General features: G+C 32.3%; 1 protein-coding gene across 1 annotated transcript; it reads right to left on the bottom strand.

Moving 5' to 3' along the window:
* Window positions 1-1,128: 1,128 nt before the first annotated feature.
* LOC134228518 (actinia tenebrosa protease inhibitors-like) lies at window positions 1,129-18,797 on the bottom strand. Its single transcript, XM_062710175.1, has 10 exons — window positions 18,696-18,797; window positions 17,758-17,791; window positions 17,251-17,424; window positions 15,016-15,091; window positions 14,586-14,660; window positions 4,061-4,181; window positions 3,379-3,418; window positions 2,612-2,785; window positions 2,045-2,120; window positions 1,129-1,275 (listed from the first exon to the last, which is right to left on the bottom strand). Exons 1-10 carry the CDS (start codon window positions 18,738-18,740, stop codon window positions 1,200-1,202), a joined length of 891 nt encoding a protein of 296 aa, XP_062566159.1. The 5' UTR covers window positions 18,741-18,797; the 3' UTR covers window positions 1,129-1,199.
* Window positions 18,798-27,064: the final 8,267 nt, after the last annotated feature.

Raw genomic sequence — 27,064 nt, 5'->3', positions numbered from 1 at the left:
AAGATGCTTGAAGTTGTCAAATTGATTATGTGAATTAAACAGATAAAAGTGCATATTATACAGAGTTGTACATCTTACAGATAAATGTGGGAAATACAGATTAAAATGCTAATTAAAAACTTTAATGTGTATTTTTATAGATTAAAGTGTGAAATTTAAACAGATTAAAACATAAAATTTACCCATTAAAGTGTCAATTCTACAAATGAAGTCTAAATTTTAAAAATTAAGGTGATTAAAGTACTGTGTATGAACTTTACAGGATAAATTTTTCAGATTAATGTGTAAACTTTACAGATTAATCTGTAAAATTGTCTACTTTGTAACATTTTCAGTTTCAGTGTGGTTTTAAATGAAAAAATTAAAAAAAAAAATGTCTAGGTAGCGCTAACACGCTCTCGTAGTATACAAAATTTCTGATGATTAATAAGCATCCTAGTTGGTATCTGATTTTTGGATTTGTATATTCAACCTGTTGCACACTGTGTGAATTCTCGAATCCTGTTTCTAACTTCACTAGAGGCTGAAAAGTCGGTTTTTATATTGATGATAATTTGTTTTAATTTTAGGTATCCTGTAACATTTGACATAGATGACGTTTTTTTTTTACTGAGGCTAAACATGTGCTGATTTTCTCGATTATGTGTGTAATGCTTTGATATATATACTTATAATCTCTCTTTCTCTCTCTCCCTTTCTCAAAAAAGAGCTTAAAATATAGAAGACATGATTTTACATGTTTATATTCTGGGTCAGGCAGAAATGCAATATTTTATTATAGAAACGATTCCTTTTATTCAGTCAATTACCACATCTGTCTTGATTTAAATATCTAGAGTAGTTTGTATCGAAGAAAATAGAACAAAAAAAAAAAAGAGATATCAACCACGATTAATGAAATATATGAAAAGAAAAAAAGCGAATTTGCAACGAGATTGTTGCAACATATGTATTCTACTACAGAAAAAAGTCAACTGACATTTACTTCTGAGACATGATTACAGAATCTTTAATTAACATTTACTTTAAAATATTCATTGTGTATGTGTTCCTTGTTTTAAATCCCATTTGTTTGCGTTAGTTGATTAATATTTAAAACTCCGCTTCCATTACAAATGAGTAATAATATCAAAGAGTTTTTATTTTTTTAATGAAACAAGCATATTTCAAATTTCGCTCCATTTCTCCCTCTGGGCTGATTAGCCTTTGTTATTACATTGGTCCGTGACGTCTTCTCCGTTATATATCCAAACAGACTCACATGGACACACAGCTCTGTCAATAAAAGATACATTTTTTCAAAATTAAATATAACCAAAAATCAGATCATCATGGATCTTAAATTTGTGTAATTAACGAGAAATACTGAAAGATTTTTTTAACATATCTAAGTTTTGAATAATTCGTTTTTCTTTTTTTCCCCTTATTTGCAATTAATAATAATTTTAGAATTAAATTGTCAGTTTGTTTTTTTTAAGTTGTTATGTTCAGAAATATATGAATTTCTTTTATCTCCTTGCATATAATTGTTTGCAACAGAAAAAACTGCTTTTTTTGTTGGAGAAAATTGATTTTATTTAAAAAAAAACTAACCCCCCCACACACAAAAAAAGCTGCACATTTACAAGTATATCAACAATGTTCATAAAAATTTAATTCACTACTGAAGAAGTTCTTATAATCTTTTTTGAAATCATTATAGAATATAAATGACATCAAGCATCATCTTAAAGAGGCTGGGGGGGAGCCATTTTCAGACTATTTCGATCTTCTTTAAAAGAAGAGCTTCATATAAAGATATTTAAAAAATGATCAAATTTTAAAACTAAAATGTATGAATTTTTCTTAGCCAAATGATACTTGACAGCTTAAGATACCGTATCTAAAAAAAGTGAAATCTGGTGGTTAATTTGTGGTTAGTTTGTTGACCCCCAGCCTCCTTAATTTTGTCTAGATATACGAAATAGCAATTCATTTGACCAAAAGAAGATAATAAAATTATCACTAAGCTTGCAAATCTATTTTGAGTTTAAATTTTACTCACACGCAGGTGGCTTCGGGAAAAGCTGGACATGTTTCAAAAGTGCAAGCCCGTCTAATACAGGCTATATACGGACAAACTGAAAAACGAGTTCAATAAAATCTTTATATTTGATAAAATTGCAATTTGTTTCTCTGGGAAGATTTAAAAGTATTCTATTATTAACTTTATATTTTTTGATGTTCTCTGTTTCGATATTTAGATTAAAATTTGTCTTCAGATGTAAAGGTGAAAATCGCTTATGATATATTTCACTCTCTTTAAATTTGAAAGCTCACCCAAATTATCATTTTCCATAAACCTTATATCTACTATGTCATTTCTCGTTTTCGCTAAAGTAAATCAGGACTTCCGAGGTTGATGAATATATATTTTTTTTTATAAATCATACTAAAATATGTTATATGTTTGTCTCTGTTTATTTTCAGGACGGTTTCATTTACTTACTAAACCAAAAAAATCTCACGTTTTAAAATGAAAAATTTTATGAGGAAAACAATGTGATTACCTTAAAGCTTTAACTTGTGAATTGAAATTCAAATAAAGACTCAATAAAGGACCGCATCTTACCTCTTAGCCTACAAATTCTGTTACAGAGTTTTAATGTTGCGAAATTGTTTAGATTTCCCCCACAACATCCGTAGATAAACCTCTGGCAGGTGCCCGTTTTGGTGTCGTAGTAATACCGGGGACAGTAGCCTCTGCAATTACCGGGTTCCTTTGGTAAACTACAGATTGATCTGGCTAAATTGTTGTAAATAACATATTCAAGGTTTATAACATTCATCATATGTATCAAAATATACTGTAAATGTATTATATTTGGTGTGTACGGTATTTGGCGGAAATTGAATTTTCAACAAGTTGGCGTGGATTTGATTTAGCGCTTTTTGCATGTGCGTTACATAAACCTTTACAAATCATTTAGCGATATACTTGATTTAGCGGATGCTGCTTTCCGCGAAAGGCGCTAAAAAGAATACACAGCCAAATATGATACGTTTACAGTATTCATAATAATATCAACGAAAGAAGATATATTTGTTTAATGATATACATCACCTATGACAAAATATATATTATTGATTAAATGTAACTATGTCCATAAAAAAGAATGAAAAACCCTTGCAAATCAATATTTATTCAAAATATGGAATGTTTGATGGCAAGTTAGAAAATATTATGAACAATGCACAGTTGTATTGAATCTGTTCCAGGTATTAGTTATAGTTGAGTTATTTGTATTTCCTGACAGTGTATATTTGTTAATTTCAATTTAAAGAAAAAACTCCAACAATTTATTATTTGATAATGCACGCATGCGCTCTATTGCTTACTTGGAGGACTGGGTCGAATTTCCTGTCCGTTGACCACAGCCTGAAATTAAATTGCAATCGTAAATCAAGAAAGAAACTACTTAAGTGAAGGATATGGAGATAACGAAGAATATCCAATATCAAAGTCCAAAAAGCAATACAAAATAGGAGCAGAGCAAACAAGGACCTCCAAAACAGCAGAGGTGGGATCAGGTGCCATGGAAGAGTGAATATCCCCTGCTGACCGGTCACACCCTCTGTGTGTTCCTTGTTAATGGATACGTTTATTTAAGATTGCTTTAGTTTGATACCAATATGTGCTAATTCCTTTTCTTAAAAAAAAAAAATATTCTAAATGACGCATTCTTGGTATGGTCGATAAACAGACACCTACCAATAAGGGATTTGATTCGTTATTGATATTAAAAGGAAACTTAGAACCTTAAAATTACGAACATAAAAGATTCAGTTCAAAAGAAATATCCTTAACGATAAAAAATATGCTTAAAAAGACAATTAGTAAGTTTTTTATTCGAAAACAAAATGAAATTCATTGTGAAGGAAGGGCTATATGCTTAATAATGATTTGCTCTTGATGCATGAAAGTAAGATTTTTGTGTTTTAAAATGCATATCTTACCCCTCAACAAACAGAAGTTATAATTTCTAAAAGAATTATAGGAATTTTTACGCTATTTACTTACGAAAACAACGGCCAATACCAATCCTAGCAGTAAATATCGTTCCATTGCTGTTTGTTTGGATGTCTGTTTCATGTTGTAGTCAATATCATATTTTATACACCAGTACGTGTCAATCAGCATGAATCACGTGACTTTACAATGTGACTTACAAATACAGGTTTTTTTCCCCCTACGATGACTATAATCGGTACATTTTTTTCTTCTGTAGCAATCATTAAAGAATCCAAAGATGATCCACCTCCATGAGCTCCAAATACTGTGAGTAAAAATTAGTTCGTGAAATTTATCCTTCAAAGAAAAATTATCATCTGGATGCATAATCCCTTTCTATGGTTTGTTGGTTTTTCTTTCATAAAAAAAACAAACTTGAGTGTTAATTCAAAATTATATGTTCCCGAATCTTAAAATAAAAAAAAAAATAACAACTTAAAACTTGTTTGAAAGGGATGGCTCATAAGAAAAAACAGCATTATTCTTCAAAACATAAAATTGTTATCGAGATAATGTGAAACGTCTCTTCATAATTAAAATAAAACAGAGTACTTATTTATTAACAATAAATACAATGGGTTGAATTATTTATTAAAAACAGGTTTTTACATTTAAAAATCAGCATTCGAAAAGAAAACACTGTCACAATTGATGTCCGTATTTGAATTCCATATGTTTTTATCTGATTCTGTATTACCAATATTATTTGCCCAATATGTTTACCATACTTTTAAGCTTGTTTAGCAGGTTTTACCTGGTGATTTAAATCCCGTGAAATCAGATCGGGCGTAGCAACTGAAGAGAGCGGTCGAGATCTAAGACGGCTCAAGTTTCCCCCTGTTTAGTTATATATTTTATTAATATTTCATGACCAGAGGTCCACCTATTCTGGGTAAGTGTATTTTATTTATTATTGTAAGCTGTATGATTTATTGACGGTTTTTATTCCTGAAATGGCCACAGAACTTTGTTCTATAATTTCATTCGTAAGTTAGATTCAAAGTAGTATTTGCTCATGTAAAGTATATGTGTTATAAGTAAAAGTATAAGTGTATGAGTATATGTATAATGTAGACGTAGTGTTGTATGTATAAAGTATGGAGTCTAGTATTCGTCTTAAAGTGGTTGTCTACAAGTAATACACTTAGTTTATGTGTGAACGTATAAGTTCTATAAAGTAAAGTAGTATGAAGTGAAGTGAAGTGAAGTATAAGTACAGTGCAGTAAAATGCAACTATGTAATGTGTAATGCAGTAAAATGCACCTAAGTAAATGTACAGCAAAATGTACAAGTATGAGCAATTATATGTATAATTATATTATGTCTGTATCTAACTTTGTTTTATTTTATAGGCCCCATTTATTTAGGCCAGTTATCCTTTTATGCCACCCAGCAGGAAGCCATTGGGCCATGTAGAAACGCGTGTGTTTGTACATATTGTAAATAAAACTATATATAACAAAACTGTATTGAGTGATTTTGGGAAGCCGCCAGCCACCCTGCGACAAACACACACACACACACAAATGTAACTGAAACCCTGCACTACTAATAAAAATGGAAGGATGATAATTATCGAGATGAAATGCTATGAACGGGAAAGCATATTGTATTCAATTAAACCGGATACATTAAGTGATAGATTTGTTTGTGATCACAAACACTCGCGTTAAAATCAATTTTATTGTGAAGGTAATGATCCAATAAACAACGAAAAAGTTTAACAAATATTTTAGAGTTTAGAAATACTAGTATTAACGAGAGCATAAAAAAAGATACATGATAATACATAATAGCAAGAACCATTTTTCTAGAAGCAATGAGATACTTCATTAAATATAATCGAAAAAGAAAACCAATCCTTGAACAGAGTACATAACTGCAAAAAACCTTTATTTACTTTATGAAATTTAAAATTTTGTCGTCTTTACAATCATTCTAATTAAAATCTCATTTTCAAGCAGATTTTCCAAAATAGTAAAATTCAATTCTACTTTTTAAAAGTTTCTTGGCACATTTAGCTTTCTTTTCAATGAAAGTTTTGTTAACTCGTGTTACTCAGGGAGATTTTTCAAAGATAGACAATCCGTTCATCTTTTTCAAGTTTCTTTGTAGGCTTTTGTGGCAGAATTATAATGCGGCCCTTAACTAGCGCAATCTTTGCTTTCACTTTAAAATAATATACAGTAAAATTCAGTTATAACAAAGTCGCTGGGACCTTGGAAATTACTTCGTTATATCCGTAATTCGCTATAACCGTATAAATTATTCAACAAATTTATATAGCAGGGGATCCAAAATGATTTTGCTATATCCGTGAATTCGCAATATCCGTGTTCGTACTAAACAAGTTTTACTGTAATTGTCTAATCATCAATTTCAATTGAAAACAATTTTTTATAATTTCTAGAATGTTGAATTTTAGCCAATTGAAGATCTATGAATCATTCAAACACATATGAATCGATTAGAACACAAAAGCCTGTTTAAAATATGTTTCAGATGACACAAACTCTATCACATTCTTTTTTTTTGAATTCTAGCAAATTGTGATTCAAAATGAATAAAAACGCATTTTGAAATATTTGTTCGCTCCCAGCATACAGTCACGTGGCTTACTTTCATTATAAAACAGCGTTTTTATACATTGATGTTATCCATTATCTGATTTTGGTTTAAATTACTTGAAATTATGAACACGAACATTGGTCAAGCTCAAAGATGCATAGAAAGGGTGCATAGCAAACATAGACCTCTAAAACATCAGAAGTAGGACAAAACAACATGGAGGAATGGGCATCTGATGTTCCTTATTATGGTCAGGAAAACAAAAGAAAGTCGAATCCATAGACAATATGTAATCAAACTAAAGGAAAGATGACATTGTGTTGCTAAGATGTAAAAACAGAGCTCATTGTCTACTGTTTTTCTTTTCTTCTTTATGGCTTTTCGAATGAAATTTCTGGAATATCCTTAGGCGGTTTTTTAATGACCTACTGATTAAAACTTCTCGTTTAAACACATAGGCTTTTATAATATAAAATCAAACAAAATCATTTGGTGAGTCAATCTAAAATCAAATCAAATAGTCTATTTGGCAAATGTTTGCATTTGCTTGCTAAATGATGGTTTGTATTATCAAAATATTAGAAAGGATTTTCTCTTTCAACGTAAATAAGATATTAAAGCGAGAGAAGGAGATGTTTTTTTTCTTCTTTTTATCAACTCGTTTATCAATAAAATGGGTTAAGTCCTCCAACAAGCTGTCTGAGTTCCCATTGGTGCCAGTTACGCCCTGTCATTTGCAGCCTGCATGTTTCTTTTCCAAATCGAGCAGAATATTTAAAAAAAATCTACATGAAAATAAGATCTTTTGCTGTATAAATATATATATATATATATATATATATATATATATATATATATATATATATATATATATATATATATATATATATATATATATCAGTATTTGTACAATCGTGACCGATTCTTCTTTACGCTTGAAAAGACTCCAAGAACTAAAACAACACCTGACGCGACAAAATTACCCAGTGAACCTTATTGAGGACGGAATCAACCGGGCTAAAGACATACCTATAACCCAATTACGAAATATTCGCCATCCAGAGGAAAACGACGAAGAGAATATGCCATTTGTGATATCTCACAACCCCCGTAACCACAATATTCTCAATTCAGCAAAGCGATTTTTTTCGAATATGAGAACAATCTGATAACATGAAAAATCTTCTGGACAAGTCGTCAATTATTAACAGCAGAAGACAAGCACCAAACCTGAAGAGGATATTAACCAAAGCAAAATTTTCCTCTAGCAACCAGAGTGTCGTCAAAAAGTGTAGTGACCCCCGATGCGGGACGTGTGATTTCATTCAGGAGGGCGAACAAATTACACTTAAAAACGGAAAAGTTTTAAAACCGAATACCAATATGAATTGTAAATCTTCAAATTTGATTTACTGTGCAACATGTCCAACCTGTGGCGAATATTATATAGGGCAGACAAATCAACTTAACGCACGAGTGAGGGTACACAAACAACATATACGGGACGAAACTGTCAGATGCACCCCTTGTTCAGAACATTTTGCCGAGTGTGGTAGAGGGAAATTTAAGATTTTTCCGTTCTACAAAATGTGGACATCGGATGAAATCGCCCGTGTTACCAAAGAGGACTACTTTATAAAACTTTTTAAACCAAAACTGAATTGCAAATGACATTATGTATAATTCAGAAAACTTATTTTATTTTTATGCTTTGATTATACATTCTTCGAATGCGTTGAAAAAGTTCATGCAGCCGCAACTGCAAACTACATTATGACGTCATAATGCCTTAAATTATCACGACGTCATTAGAAACGTTCTTGACAACATTTTGAATTTTTTTATAACTGTCTGAAGAGCCAACATGGCTGAAAGCGCTAACAGTAAAGATTATATTTAATTTGGACTGCAGCATTCTGTTTTTATTTATTTAAGTATTTTTTACTGTACCAAGGATTTAACTTATTAACGTATTCTTTGACTGGTACAAGATCAGAATGTCGAAGACAAGAGCCAAATCAGTAGCGGAAAATACCGGAATAGAAAGGATTTTAGAAGAAATCTCCGGAAAATTATCAATTCTTTGCAGTAAGTACGATAACTTTACTACTTCATTACTGACTATGGAGCAGCAAACTCTTGAATACAGAGAAAAATTGGACCTTTTGCTGTCAAATAGAGAACAATTAAAGAACAATGAAAATAGAGAAATACATTCAGGAGAAATCCTAATACAAATGTGCAGGAAATATTTCAAGAGTGGAGCGATCTTAATATTGAAAAAGAAGCTTACAAAAAGAGAAACCAAATGAAAGGATTATGGTTCAAACTTCTAAACCAGAGAAAGCAAGCCTATTGGAATGCCATAAAAAGCGAAAATTTAGCCGACACCTATGAGGAATGGAAAAACTGTGAAAATGTTATTTTTCCTAGAAAATTCCGAGTTAAGGAAATAACAACAGAACCAAGTGAAGAAAGCAAAATCCGGACCAACCTGGCACTTCAAAGATTTGAAGCCGAAATTACACTTCTTCGCCTCAGAGTTCCGAAATACAAAAACAAGTATGAAAATACTGACGCCATTATGCTGGAGAAATTAAACAAAAGAAGTAATGGCAACGTTTGTAAAAATCTGATGGAGTTATGGAATAACGATGTTACTCGGGAGGAGGAAAAATCCAAGAAGATATTGGAATCAAAATCTGCATGGTTGAAACAATATGAGATCAACTATGGGAAAGAACCAATAAAGCCTAAAAGGATGAAAAGAGCACCGGCAATAAAAAATAAACAACAAAATAATCAGGGGAACAACAACCGACGTACTGAACATCGATCCACCAACAGGAACAGAGAAAGTAGTCCAAAACGTCTATCATATGCGGATGCACTGAGAAGAGGAATACTACACCATGGACCCCAAAATAATTCAACAAAGTCGTCAAAACAATACCAAAGGCATGGTCAAAACAGAGAACATGATCAACGTAGAATTGATCAAAGGAGATTCTTTGCTAGAGGGAGAAATGCACCCAATAAGGCAAACCATAAAAACTCGTGGAGAAACGCAACACAAGAAACATATAAAGTTCCAAGGAACTCTTCCTTTAAACAGAGGACAACTCAGAGAGACGCAAGGAGTAAATCATTGCAGAATTCCAGGAATTCTTTTTTAGGACAGGGTTGGTCCCAAACGAAACGGAAGAAATAATTAACTGGCCTGAAAGCACAGAAAACATGGTTTCTACAGAACCCAAAATTATCAATGTATCAGAACGAGACTTAAAAAGTGATGAAATAAAACTTTTGGAACATGGTTTAAAATTCAGGCCTACGCCAAAGTCTGATAAGATTGATGTCGTTAAGGACACAGAAGAATTCTGCCGCAAATTACGCTTGAAGGATTTTTTTCAAAATAAAACCGATGATGATATATCTCTGGTTAAAAATAGGAAAGGTTTCAGGCCACCACTTAATAGAGATAAACATTTGGAGGATTATATCTCATGTCTCAAAAAGGCAGCTCACTCCAACATGGCGGATAAAAAGGTAACGTCAAATATTCCACATAATCAATATCAAACAATGCAAAATCTTAAAAGTGACCAAACAATTGTCATAAAAAGTGCCGATAAAGGAGGAGCTATAGTAGTTATGGACTCAACTCCTGGATAATCAGTTCTATAAGAAACTAGAGCAAAATACAGATCGACAAACTATGCTCAAAATAAAATAAAATCACAAAGAAGTACCAAGGTAATCTCACGAAAAATGAAATTGAATACCTTACGGATTTCGAAGTTAAAACTAGCCATTTTTATGGTCTTCCCAAAATACACAAGTGTAAAGAAATCCAGGAAAATGTCAAGAAATGTAATTCTACATACATAAAACTTCCTAGACCAAATGATCTTAAACTGAGGCTCATCATTGCAGGACCCGCATCTAGTAGACAAAGATTAAGCAATCTACTAGATATAATCTTAAAGCCACTGTGTACCAAAGTGACCAGTTATGTGCGTGATGATATGGATTTCCTCAACTATATTCCACAAACAGTACCAAGAGAAACGTTACTTGTTAGGTTTGATGTTACCAGCTTGTACACTAATATTACGCATGAGTTAGGAATTGAGGCGATCAAATATTGGTTGGATAAATATCCAGAAGAAATCAACGATACACTCCCCGCAAACTTCATTTTAGAAGGACTTAGAATTGTACTAGAGAATAATAATTTTCTGTTTGATGATGAAAATTATCTACAAATCAAAAGTACTGCCATGGGCACCAAAGTCGCCCCTACATATGCCTGTTTAGTAATGAGGTTTTTAGAAGAAAAACTTTACAACATTTTGCCGGAAACATTTGATCTAGACTTTACATAGTACATTAAAGAGAACTGGAAAAGGTACTTAGATGATTGCTTCATCTTTTGGACAAAGAGCGAAGAGGATCTTACAAAGTTTCATTCGGTCTTAAATGAGTTACACGATTCAATTACTTTCACAAGTGACATGAATCTTGACTCGCTTCCTTTCCTTGATATACTTATAATAAAAAACGGAGAGGATATTTCTACAGACCTAATCTGTAAAGAAACAGATACCCATCAATATTTATATTTTTTTGGTTCTGCCATCCATCACATACTAAATGGAACATTCCATACAATATGGCGAGACGTATTGGTACAATCGTGACCGATTCGTTTTACGCTTGAAAAGACTCCAAGAACTAAAACAACACCTGATGCGACAAAATTACCTAGTGAACCTTATTGAGGACGGAATCAACCGGGCTAAAGACATATCTATAACCCAATTACGAAATATTCGCCATCCAGAGGAAAACGACGAAGAGAATATGCCATTTGTGATATCTCACAACCCCCGTAACCACAATATTCTCAATTCAGCAAAGCGATTTTTTCCAATATGAGAACAATCTGATAACATGAAAAATCTTCTGGACAAGTCGTCAATTATTAACAGCAGAAGACAAGCACCAAACCTGAAGAGGATATTAACCAAAGCAAAATTTTCTTCTAGCAACCAGAGTGTCGTCAAAAAGTGTAGTGACCCCCGATGCGGGACGTGTGATTTCATTCAGGAGGGCGAACAAATTACACTTAAAAACGGAAAAGTTTTAAAACCGAATACCAATATGAATTGTAAATCTTCAAATTTGATTTACTGTGCAACATGCCCAACCTGTGGCGAATATTATATAGGGCAGACAAATCAACTTAACGCACGAGTGAGGGTACACAAACAACATATACGGGACGAAACTGTCAGATGCACCCCTTGTTCAGAACATTTCGCCGAGTGTGGTAATGGGAATTTTAAGATTTTTCCGTTCTACAAAATGTGGACATCGGATGAAATCGCCCGTGTTACAAAAGAGGACTACTTTATAAAACTTTTTAAACCAAAACTGAATTGCAAATGACATTATGTATAATTCACAAAACTTATTTTATTTCTATGCTTTAATTATACATTCTTTGACTGCGTTGAAAAAGTTCATGCAGCCGCTACTACAAACTACATTATGACGTCATAATGCCTTAAATTATCACGACGTCATTAGCAACGTTCTTGACAACATTTTGATTTTTTTTATAACTGTCTGAAGAGCCAACATGGCTGAAAGCGCTTACAGTAAAGATTATATTTAAATTGGACTGCAGCATTCTGTTTATATTTATTTAAGTATTTTTTACTGTACCAAGGATTTAACTTATCAACGTATATATATATATATATATATATATATATATATATATATATATATATATATATATATATATATATATATATATATATATTAAGAAATAAATAACAAGTTTATAAACTTCAATGGGAATTGAAGTGGGTCGGTCACGTGATCAAATCCTGTGAAGGCCTCCCATTGAAGTGGGTCGGTCACGTGATCAAATCCTGTGAAGGCCGAAGGCCTTCTCAGAAGATTTGATCACGTACCGACCCACTTCAATTCCCATTGAAGTTTATAAACTTGTTATTTATTACTTATATATACATTTGAGACAGACAATTGAATATTTTCGAATTTAAATTATTGCACTAACCGTCCGTCGTAGATTTTGAAAAATGACGCAAGGTGTGAATCGGCTTGCATGGCGGTTACGCTTCGAATTCATTAGGCTAAGGAATCTATTTCGAAGGGAATATTTTGTGAAAGGCTGCTTGTGATCAGAAATAGTGAACAGATTGTTGTCTGGGAATATTTTATTCGTAAAAAATGATAATCGATGCTGAAAAGACACAAGAAACACGTCCGAAGTTTGATGATAAAAAGTTGGAGGAATTTCGGTCGCTGGAAAGGGATGGATGGATCATGGACTGAGACACTTGTTCGAGCCAGTTAATTTGCAATTTGATCAAAAACATTCCACGGTTTCAGCAACTAAAGGCATACTTATCGTAAAACACTGATAAACATGGAGACACTGGCGACAGCTTTACATTGAACTACGAAAACGCCGAGGTGTTTGGCAGCTGTTCATGGCATGATTGCAAAGATATTTTCAAACAGATTTACACATTTATCGTGAGTAAAATTTAAAGATAAAAAAAAGTGTATCATGAAAATTTAACCAAAGGTCTATCCAAAAAATAAGGATGAACGTTAGAGACTGTGCAACTGACAAAAGTGAAGAAAAATGTAAACAAATGCTTGGCTCCTAGTTTTCTCTATGTACACAGTCAGGTTGAATCGATAGCCCAAAAACTGTATGAAATACTTGTTTACATTTAAAATAAAATAATATTATCATTTTACTTGCTTATTTTATTCATTTTTATACATGAAAAGCAAGCAGAGCAGGTCATTTTATAATTCATGTACCGGTAGATATTATTGCGCCGTGTGATTAGGTCATGTATTGACCTCTGACCTCTGACAAACTTCACACAAAATTGAAGATATTTTCTCTCTGTATGTTTATATAATGGAAAGATACCACATGTATATATATATATATATATATATATATATATATATATATATATATATATATATATATATATATATATATATATATATATATATATATATATATATATTTATATATATATACTTTTCAACACATCTGTTTAATATTTGGATTTTTCATTGAAAAGGATATTAATGTTTACCTTATAAAAACTACATGATTAACTTGATAATTTTTTCTAATGCTATCTTCTTTAGCAATATAATTTTATCACCTGCGTAAGGAGTCCGAGTTGAATTGATACGCAAGAGTACATTCTATAAGTATGCAAGTTATTGATAAACAAGTTGATAAAACAAGAATATCTACGGTAAAAAAAGTGTACCAGTGAGAGAGGTTGGTCAAATGCAAGAATTAATTTTTCTTAGAACATATAGGGTACCAAACAAAGAAAATATGAAATGTCTACCATTGCTAGACTGCATTTGCTGATAAGGTCATTGTATCGACAATAAAACTGACGAAATTATGACTTTTAGAGAGACTGTTGATATTTTTTTTTCAATTTGTTTGTCAATAACTTACTTTTAGAAACTGTTATACGTATAACAGGCTTTTGCTTATCGAATCAGCTGAGGGTTATAAACTCTGTATGCTAGTGATAAAGGTACATGTATATTGTTGAATAAGTAAGGTAAGATGACGATTAAAAGTTGTTCATGACGTTTTTCATAATGCTTTGTAAATAGGTTACCATTAACTTTTTTTCTGGTAAAATATCAAAGTTTAAACAGATGTAAATATTAAAATCCCCGAGAATTGACACAATTTCCTACTCATCTTTAAAAAAGACGTAGATTTGTATTATTTGCAAAAAGTACTTATAAGATTTATTGCATTTCTTTATTTGTTTAAAATTATATATTTTAACAAGACGAGAGCAGCTATACAGTGTTTTTAATCGTCATGTTTGAATTTTGCACCATTTTCTCCAGTGAGTTTACTATCCTTTGCGATAACACTTGGTTGTAACGTCTTCTCCGTTATATACCCAAACTGACCAACAAGGACACACAGCTCTGTCAAAGAAACAATTGTATTTGTATTAAGAAATGTTAATAAGAAAAAAACTGATATAAATTTTTAAAAATCTTTTTAATAGAAATAGTAAAGTTTATTTTTATTTTTATCGGGATGTGAATAAATATTGGCTGTATGATTAAACAACATAAAGTCGCTTCCTTCTTTACACATAAGGATCCCTTAAATATCACGCGTCGTATTTTTTGGGGGGTTTGACACTATATTTGGTACACAGTTATGTAACCAAAGTGTTTTTAAAGCATACTTCTTCATTTAAATGATTTAAAAATGAAATAGTTTTCAATAGTCACTTAGTTTATGACTCTTTTAGTTAATTTAGATTATACTCACATGCACGTAGCCCGAGGAAAGGCTGGACATTTTTGGATAGTGCAAGCTCCATCAAAACATCCTATTTTTGAGCAGTCTTTAATATACAAAAAAAAAAGAAAAAAAAGAAAGGAAACTGCAAATTAACTTTAAATTGAATAAATAAAAAAAAAACAATTGGTGGAGCTAAAACATTATCATTCCACTTTTACAAATTTTGGCATTTTTGTGATATTAGGTAAAAATTAAAGATAACAAACACAGATCGATCTAAAAAAAAACCTAAAGAAATACAAATTCAGTTATAATCAGAAGGAATAGACATTTTCTTTCTCTGTGAAATTAATGTATACTATACAATTATGGACTCTTTTGGCATTGACTATGGTTTGTTATTCACCAGAAAAATATTCATATTGACCGAGGCGAAGCCGAGGTCAATATGGATATTTTCTGGTGAAACACAAACCATATTCAACACCAAATGGGTCCATAATTGATTTATTATATAGTTGGGATTTGGATAAACAAGACATTGAAGGTTGTATGACGACATCATTTTCATTTGCGATTTTCCATTGTTGAAAATTAAAAAAATCTCCAGATTACTGTTTGTAACCTCCGTGTTTTCCTTTCCGAGATTCACTATGAGTAAGGCGTCCAAACGTAAAAAAAATAATCCTGAAATGGGTTTGAATAATTGTTTTTCTGCCCTGATACGTTGCTCACTGCGGCCGTTGCTACCATTGTTTACAACGTTTTTTGATGTTTTGATTGTGACGTCACAATGCCGTGGCACGCGCATTGACCCTCCGGTGAATATGGTCTAAAATCCGGTGAATATGTAGTGTCATGAACTGTTCGCGTTTGTGTAGATTATATAGGGACTATAAATAGACTATATAATAAAATAAATTATGCTTATAACGATGCAAATTTAATGACTTCCTTAAAAGCATAATATATATTTAACAAAGTTCATACATGTAAATGATCTTGGTATTTATATTTTGCAGAAATTCTGGAAGAGAAGTCTATCAATTTTAACTTAAATGTATTTGATTGCTTCTAGCAATAAATTGTCGTAAGGTTTTATATTTACAACTGTAAATATTCATTCATAGTTTCTCTTTGAATGTAAATTGGGTTGGAAAGATTTAAAATTAAAATCTTTCAAATAGGTTACAGAAAACACATGTGAAAAAATCAAGCTAATAAATAAAGTTATTACAATTTATCAAAATTCTTAGTTGTGCTAGTATATTTTTAATTTAAAAACAGATATATTAGATTGACGATTATAAAGTACCCAGCTATAATAGGATCTATATGTCTTTGTACGGAAAAAAACTGTTCTAATTCAGCAACCACTGTTTCTATGTTAAATAGAAGCATACGATTACATTCCACTTAGGTCAACAATGGGAACATCTAAAAGCATTGAAGGAGACCGACCCAAAGTTTTAATTTCTGCAAAAATATATACTCGACAAATATTTATGGGAGATTAAATTTCGTTCTTTTTGTTGATAACAATTATCAACGAAAAAAAAAATCCCATATATACGGTTTTTTATGACAACTGTGAAGTAAAAATATTCTCGAGGGAAAAAATTTCATTTATTTCGTTGTTTGCGATTATCAACGAAATATCCAACACCACATTTTATATGACTTTTTTTGGCATTGGTTTAACATAGAAACAACGAAATTTTATGTCCACGAAACCATTTTATATGACAAGTCAACGAAATTTTGTGCCCACACTAAAATTTACGCTTGCACAGTAAATTATACATTTGTATCATGTACAACATTTAGATAAAGTTGAGAGAACTAATAAAGGCCCTAGGCCTGCTGTTCAATCCATATTCACATTGTACGCTTCTTTCTTTATATTATGAATAAAATACTTTTAAACTAACTTTTTGATAAGACTAGCTTTAGTTTTTATCTAGAACATATATCAATTTGAAAAAAGTATGAGAACTTAATCTGTATTGTTTTCTATTTTGTATGATAATTTCATTTTTTCTTCTTTCTACGACACTGCGAACACATCCATTTTTATTATTTAGTATAAATTTGACACCATTTTGACCTTACTTTTGATTATATTTGTAACTACAAACATCATTGCACGTTTTCTAAGTACCAAAATTGTTTGCATTTCCTCTTCAACACTGTTATATAAAATATGAAATATAATGTTGATTGAAATGCCAAGCAAATACGTAAGAAAGAATTACTGCTTACAGTTTCTATGACAAATCCGATTACAAAGTTCTTTAGTTCGGAAGTTGTTAACGTTTCCCCCACAGCCTCCGTAAATAAACTTCTGACAGGTGCCCGTTTTGGTGTCATAGTAATACCGGGGTATATAGGCTTTGCAAAAACCGGATTTTGGAGGTAAACTGCAGATTGGATTTGCTGTATTAATAAAAAAATATATACATGTAAAAACATGTATCAAGTGAAACAAAGACTGATAATTTTGAACAGATGTACATGTACATAAATTAACTGTGTATTCGTTTGTGAATTCATGTCTCTTAAAAATTGTGTTTTGATTGAATGTTTTATTCAAAAAAAAAAAAAATAAATAAATAAATAACAGGGGAATAAGAATTTTTCTTCAGATTCATCATATTTGAGATAATCTGTATCATTATGCAGGGGTCATTATGATATCTTTTCAAAGAAAAAGAATTAACAACCTTGTATTTTTATATTAAACGCATATGCACTATTACATGTACTTACGTAGAGGACGATATTTTTGTCCGTTAACTACAACCTAAAATAAAGTGTTGACTCAATTTTAGATAACAACATCCTAACTCATTTTATATTTTTGTATCTTGTGATAAAGTATGTAGACTTCTTTTTAAGAAATATGTTTTGCTTAAAAACAAAATTATACAAGTATTATATGTACGTACAGGGAATAATGTAGAACCATACGCTTTGATTATGGGGAAATATAATGCTATATCTCAAATTCCTTTTCTTTTGCAAGTAACATAACATCGAATTTTTTTCTTCAAAACTGTACATGTATCACTAATTCAAACCAATGGTGAAACTCCGAGCTTTGTAACTGATACAAAGAAGAGATTTTTTTGAATACAAAAAAAGTTAGAATTCTAAAAAGTATAAAAATATTTAAGATCTGAAATCGACAAAAATGCTTCATGTGAATCATTTTTTTCTTCTGTTTTTTTTAACCAAGATGAACCGACCTGAACTAGCCACTGGGTATAACAAACAATATCAAAGATCAAATGTCCATTGATACACTATACATTTTATACATTGACATCTTAAAACATCAGAGGTTAGATTAGATGTCATGGAGGAGTAAGCATCGACCACTCACACCTTCAGTACGATCCTTGTTGTGATCAGACAAGCAGAAAAATCAACAGAATGCAGTAAAACATTCCTACAAAATTATATTGCAAGTCAATGAAAACTGTCTAATCCGACACCTGAATAATCCGACATACTGTGAATTCCGACGTTAAATTTCTTTCCCATTGTAGTAATTTCATTGTTTTTAACACTGTGCAATCCGACACCCTGTCTATTCCAACACAAAATTTGTTTACCAGTGCATGTCGGATTAGACAGGTTTCACTGTATAATAAAACATAATTCAATAAGTGTGGGAAAATATAATGAAAACAATGTGAACTTACATTGACAATGGTCAACACCAAGAGAAGTAAGAACATTCGTTCCATAATTGCTGTTTCATGTTGTATTGATAAGCATACTTTATATACTTGTCAGCTAACCGCCTTACGTGATTGAAACAGGTGCATATCGTGATAGCTTTTTTTTGTGATGAATTACAAATCATCATTTCATGCATATTTTGATATTACCTGCAGCTACAGCAGGATATGAAAATACGAGGTTAGTAAACAGTGATCGATTTCACAAGAAATAGAAACAATACAAATATGTGACGAGCATAAACACGGACCTCCGGAAATTCCAGAGGTGGGATCAGGTGCCTGGGATGAGTAAACATCTCCTGTTGACCAATCACACCCATTGTGACATTACGTAGAGTGAACACACAGTATAGAGATAATATATATGTTGTTCGTGAGATCTAACAGATTAAAGCATGATCTGGTTTTACATCCCAATACTCCCCTACCACGAAAAATATAACGAAAGAGAAGCACAAATGCATTAATTTTTGAGTTTGAGTCAATTGCGTATTAATGAAAAATTAACACTAGTTCAATTCCTAATGCAAAAAAATCTTTATGACTGCATTTGAAAAAAAAAATGTTTGTTTGCTAATATTTCTGCCTTTACTTGTTTTGTCGTTTGATTGGATTCTTGTCTTTCTTTTCCGTTATTATTATTTTTTTTGGGGGGGGGGGTGTGGGGGGGGGGGGGCGGTGGGCTATAGATTATTTATTTCAAAATTTCACTTACGATGTTTGAGTTCAACCCTGGTCTTCGTTCTATGTCAAACTTGAGAGGTTAATTTATTTAGTAATTGTTTCTTCGCCAAGTGTAGTCATATTTGTGTAAAGTGATGATACAATACAGCTGACCATCAATTACCCGTTGGGTGGTCAGAAGTTCACTCTTCAATATAAAATTTGAGCTATCCATAAAGTTTGTGATTAAGTTATGTATGCACACAAAATTATTAAGAAATACAGTCAATACAGTTCACTTCATTTTTCAGTAGGTGCCTTTCTGAAATGTATCTTTATAGGCCTTCCTTGCGACATAATTGTACTTTGCAGCATCTCCGTATTACTTGAAGCGGAATAATATATCATTTACAAACTTGTATATTTCATGAAGTAGATATAATTTCTCCGTCCTCGTATTATCTGCTTATCATAGCAGAAAGCTATAAATGATATCATTAAAGATAACCTTTGTCTTAATTTCAGCGGGTTCATTAAGAGAGAACAATAAATAACTCTCACTCTCAATGGCTTGAAATCAATTTGAAAACTTTACCTGTATGTGGTGACCATTCTACATGTGTATGAACAAAAAAAAAAAAAAAAAAAAAAAAACCGAATGAGACGTAGAAAAGAAAAAAAAATCGATCAATTATAACCTTAGTTTTATTTTTCAAAAAAGTATAAAAGTTTTACTGAAAAAAACTATTATATACATAACTTCAATAAAATAAAGAACTGCCTAGCATATTCCCCAAAAGCAGGAACAACTTTGGGACTAATTTGGCCCTGAAAATTTCTGAAAAATGAAAACCGCTCAGTTTAGGTTGCAAATGCAGTATTTATTACTTGGAGTGTAGGTGACCAGGTATCTATTAATAAAGACATTTTTTTACCCTAGTCAATGCATAATGACGTCATAAATGAAAATTTTGAATCGGCCTAAAGTTGAAGTATTTTTTGCAATATTTCATATAAAGCACAACCTCTTATCCAAAATATGCAAACACATAATGACAGATATGTTTCTGAAGATCAATAAAAATGTTTTTTTTTTTTGGATCGTGGGGTGTGCTCATATTTAAAGTCTTTGCTGAAGGTAGTCAAATACGCATGTTATCCGAAATTTCAAGAACATCGCAATTTCTCAAAGCTTATTTTCCAATATCTAGATTCGCAAAAAGAAATTTTATTAAAGGAAATGCTAGCACCAAGTGTCGACTTTATTTTGATACATGAATTGGGAAAGAGTGTGATAGTTAATTAATTAATATAAATATAGGGCCATTTTATGCATAAAGTGAACCTAACTCTTCGTTTTAATCAATTAAATGAATTTTACTCATATCGGACAAATGGAACGTGGATCAAATGTACCTATTAAGTATGATGATTTTTTTAAAACTTGTCACGCGATATGGGGGTCATGCATATATGCAATTTTAGCAAACCAGCATGCAGCATTGAATCATCTATACATTCCAATATTGTAAGGTAATAACCAAGTTAAAACATTGGTAATCAAAGATAACGAAGTTCACCTCGACGAATGTTATCAATGAAAGTAATGCAAATCTCACATCATATTTTTTTCTTAATAGTTGGTATTTATCCCAACAACAATATTTTTGCAATATCTGTTAACCCCTTACATGGCATTTCTACACATTTCTAAGCCTCTAGTGTGAAAAACATGTATAATGTAAAAAAAATATACATAGTTTTGTTAAAACTACAGAAATCTAGGACTTCAAGATCATTGGGATTGATCTGTTCCTTAAACTTTAACCTGGTCTCTTGATTGGGAAAATATAGGTCAGATCTAACATCCGAAGCAAGTCTGGTATTGTCCATCACTAGAGGCCTCATCCATGCAAGTTTGGTTTAGGTAGGACTTATAGTTACTTGGAAATGAAATGTAGGTCAGATCCAGAATTCAAAGCAGGTCTGGTAGTGTCCATCCCTAGATGCATTATCCATGCAAGTTTGGTCCGGGTAGGGCGTATAGTTCCTTGAAAATAGACCTACTCCAAACACTTTAACCCGGTCACTCATCTGAAAAATGTAGGTCAGATCCAGCATCCGAAGCAAGGCTGGTAGTGTCCATCCCTAGGTGCATCACGCATGCAAGTTTTGTTCAGGTAAGGCTTATAATTCCTTGGTAGTGGACCTGCTCAAAAACTTTAACCTGGTCACTCATCTGAAAAATGTAGGTCAGATCCAGCATCTGAAGCAAGTCTTGTGTGTTCATCCCTAGATGCATCATACATGCAAGTTTAGTTCAGGTAGGGCTTCTAGTTCCTTGGGAATGGACCTGCTCAAAAACTTTAACCTGGTCACTCATCTGGAAAATGTAGGTCAGATCCAGCATCTTAAGCAAGTCTTGTGTGTCCATCCCTAGATGCATCAGACATGCAAGTTTAGTTCATATAGGGCTTCTAGTTCCTTTGGAATGGACCTGCTCCAAAAACTTTAACCTTGTCACTCATCTAGAAAATGTAGGTCAGATCCAGCATCCGAAGCAAGTCTGGTGTGTCCATCCCCAGATTAATCATACTTGCAAGTTTTGTCCGGGTAGGGCTTATAGTTCCTTGGAAATGGACTTGCTCCAAAAACATGAACCTGGTCATTCATCTGGAAAACGTAGGTCAGATCCAGCACCTGAAGCAAGTCTGGTAGTGTCCATCCCTAGGTGCATCATGCATGCAAGTTTTGTCCGGGTAGGGCTTATAAATCCTCGGGAATGGACCTGCTCCAAAAACTTGAACCTGGTCACTCATCTGGAAAATGTAGGTCAGATCCAGCATCCGAAGCATTGTTTCCTAAACAATGCTTTGGAGAGGTATATACAAAAAAATTATCAAAATCTTTGTCACTTCATATTGGAAAATACCCAGCCCTATTTACCTGTTTCAAGTTATATAACACTAACTCCGTAGTACATGTATGTACAGAGACTGAACTCAGAGAGGCATTTTGCGTGTGCAATACAAAGAATAATTTGGTTTTTGACACTTAAAATCACATAAAGATGTAGAGTGTTCATGAATCTTGATAGATACTTTTCAGGCATAACGGTGGTAAAGAGTGTTCATGGAGTTTTGACACTTTACAATTTGTATCTTTTTTTAGGTTAGGGAATAACATGTCAGCGAGTTATCATTGACAATTCTCTACACATTTTAACATGTTTTACACACATAGCATAAGTGTAAACTGACCGCAGCTATCGACAATCGTACACATTAATTACGTCAGTACCTAACGTTTACATTTTCCAATATCTTTCTTAGATGAACCTTTTGAAGAGAAAATTTTATTTGGGAGTCAGAGGTCATAGCGCGACCAAATCACAGAGCGAGGTGATATTTTGTCTACATATTTCCGTCACGGTGCAACTTGTTTTGGAATATTTTCAAGTTAATAACGATGAAAAAGATAAAATGATAAACAATATGGGTATTTTTTAATCACGAGATGACCAATTTATCTTCTTTCCATGTTAATTAGGTTTGAATACTATAATTAGCCTAAAACCACACTTACCTTTTCAACAAGAAAGTCCTTTAGAGTTATTTAAACTAAAGCAGACGATACCACCACTTTTGACTTCAAATATTTTAAGAACTAATGAAATTCTTAGATAATTCTTAGCAGCGATCATCGTTCTTTCAATATATACATATATTTTCTGAACCAGAGTGCTACACATGAATGTGAACATTCAAACATTCGAATTTCCACGACGAAACAACTTCTAGGTTATTGTGCACCACAATAGCAATACGGCGGCCCTTCATGTAATAAATGCAGTTTTACTTCAAATCTCTTTGTCTCAAATGTAAATATAAATAATAAACAGCAATGTAAAAAGATCACTGGGAAATGAACTTTTGATTGGTACATGATCAAATCTACTGAGAAGCCCTTCGGACTTGTTGTTTATTTCTTAAGTATATGAAAGAACTATATGCGGTATATTGCATATTTTTGCCCCCACAAAAGTCAAATTTTGAAAACTTCCTGAAATGTGCTGAATTCAATAAATTGTATGAGAAATATAAGTTAACAGAAAATATTATAGTGTCAAAGCAGTGTATTCACAATTTTGGTTTTTATGACGTCATAAACTAGTCCGATTTTATATCCTTTTTTCAGAAAGAGGACAAAATGGACAAAATTTCAACAATTTAAGCTTTAACATTTTTAGAGCGCAAGTTTGTTCAGGAACAATATTGACATATTTCATTGATATTATCATTCTACACATTATATCAAAATATTGATCCTGAACACACATGCGCTCGGTGACTTTTACTCAAAATATCGACAAAATATGTACATTTTTCTGTAAAATTCATAAAAAAAATAAAATTTACGTCATGTTTGTGACGTCATTACGTACATATGGCGTCATTACATATGAAAATATTCAGTGCTTTGAAGTCAGCATATACTCCCCTGTTTAAGAACTTGATTAAATGTATCTCCATCAAAGTTTGATTTGGGGGGGGGGGGGGGCAAATATTGGTTATTACCGAATAAAGTTCTTTATGGCTTTTGTTTGATCAAACACCAATCTTAATTTATTGTGCTGCATCACTAATGCAAAAGTAACAAAAAATGAAACATGAAACACATCTGTCGAAATAATTTGACACAGAAAATAACTCGCAATGGAAGGAGATTAAAAAAGGATTGTCATGTGCATATCCTAAAATTTAATTGGTTGCAACTTTGTTAATCCCTGAATGTTTTTTTTTATAATTGCAATTAGATGATACATGTAAGGATTTTTGAATTTCCTGGACGCTGATTAATGCAGTCATAATTGTTAACTCTGATTTAGATGATAAAAGTTATTGAGTGATACAGTGTAAGGCTGAGTGTTATTATTTTTTTTATTATTCGCACCATGTTTTGTGCACTGATTATGAATTAACCTCTGCTGAAACAACGGTTAGAGACGTCTTCTCCGTCATATATCCAAACAGATGTGCATGGGCAAACAGCACTGTGAAAAAAGGAAGAATAATTAATGTATATACATATAATATAAGAATTATTGTAAACACACAGAATCAGGAAAGCAGAGGTTGAGACTATATTTGTTTTACATGTAAAATAGTACTATTAATGGAGGAAATGTCTATTTTTGTTTATGAGTCAATTAGTCTGATATTTCACACTGTAATGTAACCTTAAAATCCTTAGTTATTATAATAATTAGAGCTATACCTGTGATGCTTACATCTTTTAAGTATCTATTTGAATTGTGTGTGCTTGCTTGCATAATATAACGGTATGTGCATGTAACATCATAAGTTATATGCAAACTAAGAAAGATCAAAAATTATTTCTACGAAAGACACTCCTTACTTTTGCAATGTTATAAGCTCATCACCATGTAAAAATTTTAAAAGAATTTTTTTGATGAAAAAGATAGATTAATACAGATAATTTTATGAAATATACAAATAATCGCTCTTAAGTTAAGGCGGACAAGTAAGTATATTTGTTTGAAATTAGATTACACCTGAGTACAATCTGTTTGAACGCCACCATGCGATCAACTTTAAGACTAAAAATCCCACAATGGTTTTGAAATACTATACAATGGCACTAAAAGACCAAATTAAGCCACAATTTAAAAAAGCACACCAGCACCCCAAAATTGTTCACAAAAAATAATGGAAATAATAGCTATTCAGAGATTAGTTAAGTCCAGAGTGAGACGATGCGGCAGCCAGGATAATTCTCCTGGTATAAGGGACATTGTTAGATAAATCAGATATCAAATCAGCTTATCGATTTATACCAGCTCTTACATCTCATTTTCAATTATTACGTTGTAAATTTCAAGATAAACACTATTTTGAGAAAACCATACCCTTGTCACCCCAATCACTTGTGTAGTCTGAACAAAATGCTACTGAACAACCTAGATAACCTTACATAACCCCGAATTTTTAGCTGTTGTTCACTTAGTTTCAAATGACTTGACAGGGAAAACCTGGTTAAAGAAATAAACTGCACTTTCCTGCGCCACAATACATTGTTATTTTGTGTCTTTTACCTCTTTTAAAAGGAGGAAAGGCTTACAATCTGAATTACTCAGTGTCAGTAAGTACTATCGACCAGGGAGAATTTTTTGAAAACAGGGTCAACAGATATGTCCAAGGTCATTCCCATTTGTTAGTTGTAAAGTATTGTGAATTCACATGGGTCGATGTGCTCAACACAGGGCCTCAGTCTTGGCTTTATGTGTTTGCATTCGGTTGTGATCTTAGTCCTTCTGTGTGATTTGCGAACAATATGGCCATTGTATGTAATGTATCTCCGATTTCTATAGACCATTCAGTGATTGTTGTGTTGGAAATTTGAATATGTTATTAGTAAACTAGGTTCAATCAAGAGTATACGGGGATTTATCACGGGTTTTATTCCATACACCCTGAGGCCGAAGCCAGAAGGTTGCATGGAATACAACCCGGGGCAATTCGGCCTCAGGGTGTATGGAATGAAACCCGAGATAAATCCCCGTACATCCTTGCTTGGACCCGGACAACGAATTTATTTCCTCTGTACCAATAAAATTCTTTGTCACCAGCAGTCTTATTTACTGTTTTTCAATCTATCGATAAATTAACTAAGTAACACAATAGCTCGTGACGTCATAGTATTTGGTTTTTATCATAGAGAGGAACCATGCAGTGTGCAGTTTTTATCTACCCCCGGCTTCAGTCGGGTGCACGGAAATTTACGAGCTACATAGGAAATAATAGTAATAGTACTTCTGCTAAGTTGAATAAATGTGTAATGAATTTGAGAGCATTTTTGTACATTCCGAAAGGCAAAGCAATATGGTCGAAAAGCTTATAAATGGTATGAATTGTAGAAAAAAATCTAATACGTTTCTTTGTGGAGGTACATGTAGCAATCAACTCAAATGCTAAAAAGAACTTAAAATTGGTAGTGGTCATGTCAACATCCCGACTGTTCAATAAATTAAAGTTATAAATTGCAAAGGTTAGAAAAGATTTTTGCCCCCTTATACGAAGTTTCGGGGGAATATAGTTTTTGTCGTGTCCGTTCATTTGTCTGTCTGTCTGTCTCTCTGTTTGTCTGTTTGTCCGCAAAACTTTAACCTTGCCCATAACTTTTGATTTAGTGAAGGTATGACTTTAACATTTCACATGTGTATTTTCTTAAAGTACCACCGATTACCTTGACTTTTTGACTTGTACTTATTGAAAAAAACTTTAACATTGGCCTACTTTCAAGTCTCCATATCAGTGAAATATTCTGGAGAGGGACGTTAAACAGTATACAATCAATCAATCAATCAATCAAGTCCTTAATTGTATGCCAGTGAGAATACCCTACTTTTTGTTCCAATTAATTAAATTTGCATTGATTTTTAACAATAAATGATCAATTTTCCATCTTCAATGTCTTTTTTGTAGTTTATATATTTGTCTTTTCAACTCTAAGACTAAAAGAACAAGATTTTTTCTTCAAAACAAAGTATGAATTAAAACTAAGAAAAATTCACTGGTATTTAGTAGTTTTTGCCCGGCCCTTTTTTGTTTAAAATAAACAAAGTAATATCGCAAGTAAGTATA

Source organism: Saccostrea cucullata, unplaced genomic scaffold, assembly GCF_032062105.1.
Source record: "Saccostrea cucullata isolate Sc308-1 unplaced genomic scaffold, CSIRO_AGI_Scuc_v1 ctg213, whole genome shotgun sequence".
NCBI classification, from domain to species: Eukaryota; Metazoa; Mollusca; class Bivalvia; order Ostreida; family Ostreidae; genus Saccostrea; species Saccostrea cuccullata.
Note: the sequence above shows the minus strand (reverse complement) of the source record. Positions and strands in the feature narration are given on the sequence as shown.